The following is a 1,421-nucleotide window of genomic DNA, read 5'->3' on the forward strand; positions in this document are numbered from 1 at the left end:
CGGCAGTGGGTGTGGTTTGGGCTTTGCTTCTGTGAAGACTGACAGCCTTGGAGACCCTGTGGTGCAGTTCCACTCTGTCCTCTAGGGGCGCTGTGAGTCGGAATTGACTCCACAGAAGTGGGTTTGGTTTGGGCTCTGGTGGCGTAGTGCCTAAGGCATTTGACTGCTAACCCAAAGGTTGGCAGTTCAAACCCACCAGCCACTCCTCTGAAGGAAGGTTGGGCAGTCTACTTCCTTAGTGATACTGCCTGGAAAACCCAAGAAGGGGTCACCATGAGTCGGATCTGACTCGATGGCAGTGGGTTGGGTTGGGTTTGGTTTTCTAAAGATGACAGTCTAGGAAACCCTGTGGGGCAGTGCCACTCTGTCCCTGTAGGGTCACTATGCGTCTGCATCCTGACAGCAACAGGTTTTAACCCAGTTTTAGTTCTTTCATTATCCAAAGAGTGAAAGAATAAAGGAGTGATAAGTAAACACTCTTATAGATGGCTGTGAAACGTAAAAGAAGAAAAATCTTTGAAGAAAAGGACTGTGAACGATTTCCTCCTTGCATGCAGCCCCCCCGGTTGCTTGGGGTATAAATAAAGCGTTTGTCCCTGCCTGAAAGTCAGCCTTTGTGTTCTGTAATCTGCGGTTTGGCAGTTATCAGAATACTTAGTTGTTCCTACTGTGAATAATCTCAATAGACTCCACGTCAGGAATCCCCCTGGACACTGCTCACCTGACACCCATTTCTGGGCGGGCACAAGCTTCCGTGAGTGCAGCAGTGGGGTGTCCTGTGGGGCCACCCGATCACCCAGGCCCCTTCCTGGAGCGGGAGGCGGGGTGTCGCTATGTAGACTCATCCATTTCTCGTCCTTGTCTTTTTCAGAAATCGAGGCAAAGGAAGCGTGCGACTGGCTCCGTGCTGCCGGGTTCCCACAGTACTCTCAGCTCTACGAGGGTATGTCAGCCCCCCACCATCGCCCCCTAGAGGGACATTTGGAATGAACCTCAGAACCAGTTAGTGAGATGAACCTCCCAAGTGTGGTCTCACTTCCAGGTCTTTTCTCAACCTTTTTTCTTTGCTTCCGTCTCTCCTCAACCTTTGCACAGGCCTTGTCCTGAGACCCAGTTAAAAATGACAACCACTTCCCAAAGGAGCCCTGGTGGCACAGTGGTTAAGTGTTCAGCTGCTAACCAACCAAAAGGTTGGCGGTTTGAACTCACCGAGCCCCTCCATGGTGCAGAGACCTGGCAATCTGTTCCCTTGATGGCAGCCTAGGAAACCCTGTGGGGCAGTTCCACTCTGTCCTCTAGGGGCGCTGTGAGTCAGAATGGACTCCACTGTGGTGGGTGTGGTTTGGGCTTTGCTTCTGTGAAGATTGACAGCCTTGGAGACCCTGTGGTGCAGTTCCACTCTGTCCTCTAGGGGCGCTGTG

The 1,421-nt window shown here is 52.1% G+C and overlaps 1 protein-coding gene across 1 annotated transcript in view; it reads left to right on the forward strand.

Moving 5' to 3' along the window:
• Positions 1–1,421, forward strand: part of STARD13 (StAR related lipid transfer domain containing 13) — a 194,731-nt gene that overhangs the window by 140,760 nt on the left and 52,550 nt on the right. The window contains exon 2 of the mRNA XM_042783416.1: positions 872–943. Coding sequence (XP_042639350.1) covers positions 872–943 — 72 coding nt within the window. The remainder of the gene's footprint in view (positions 1–871; positions 944–1,421) is intronic.

This window comes from Orycteropus afer, unplaced genomic scaffold (genome assembly GCF_000298275.1).
Source record: "Orycteropus afer afer isolate SDZICR_OR568_19922 unplaced genomic scaffold, OryAfe1.0 scaffold01092, whole genome shotgun sequence".
NCBI classification, from domain to species: Eukaryota; Metazoa; Chordata; class Mammalia; order Tubulidentata; family Orycteropodidae; genus Orycteropus; species Orycteropus afer.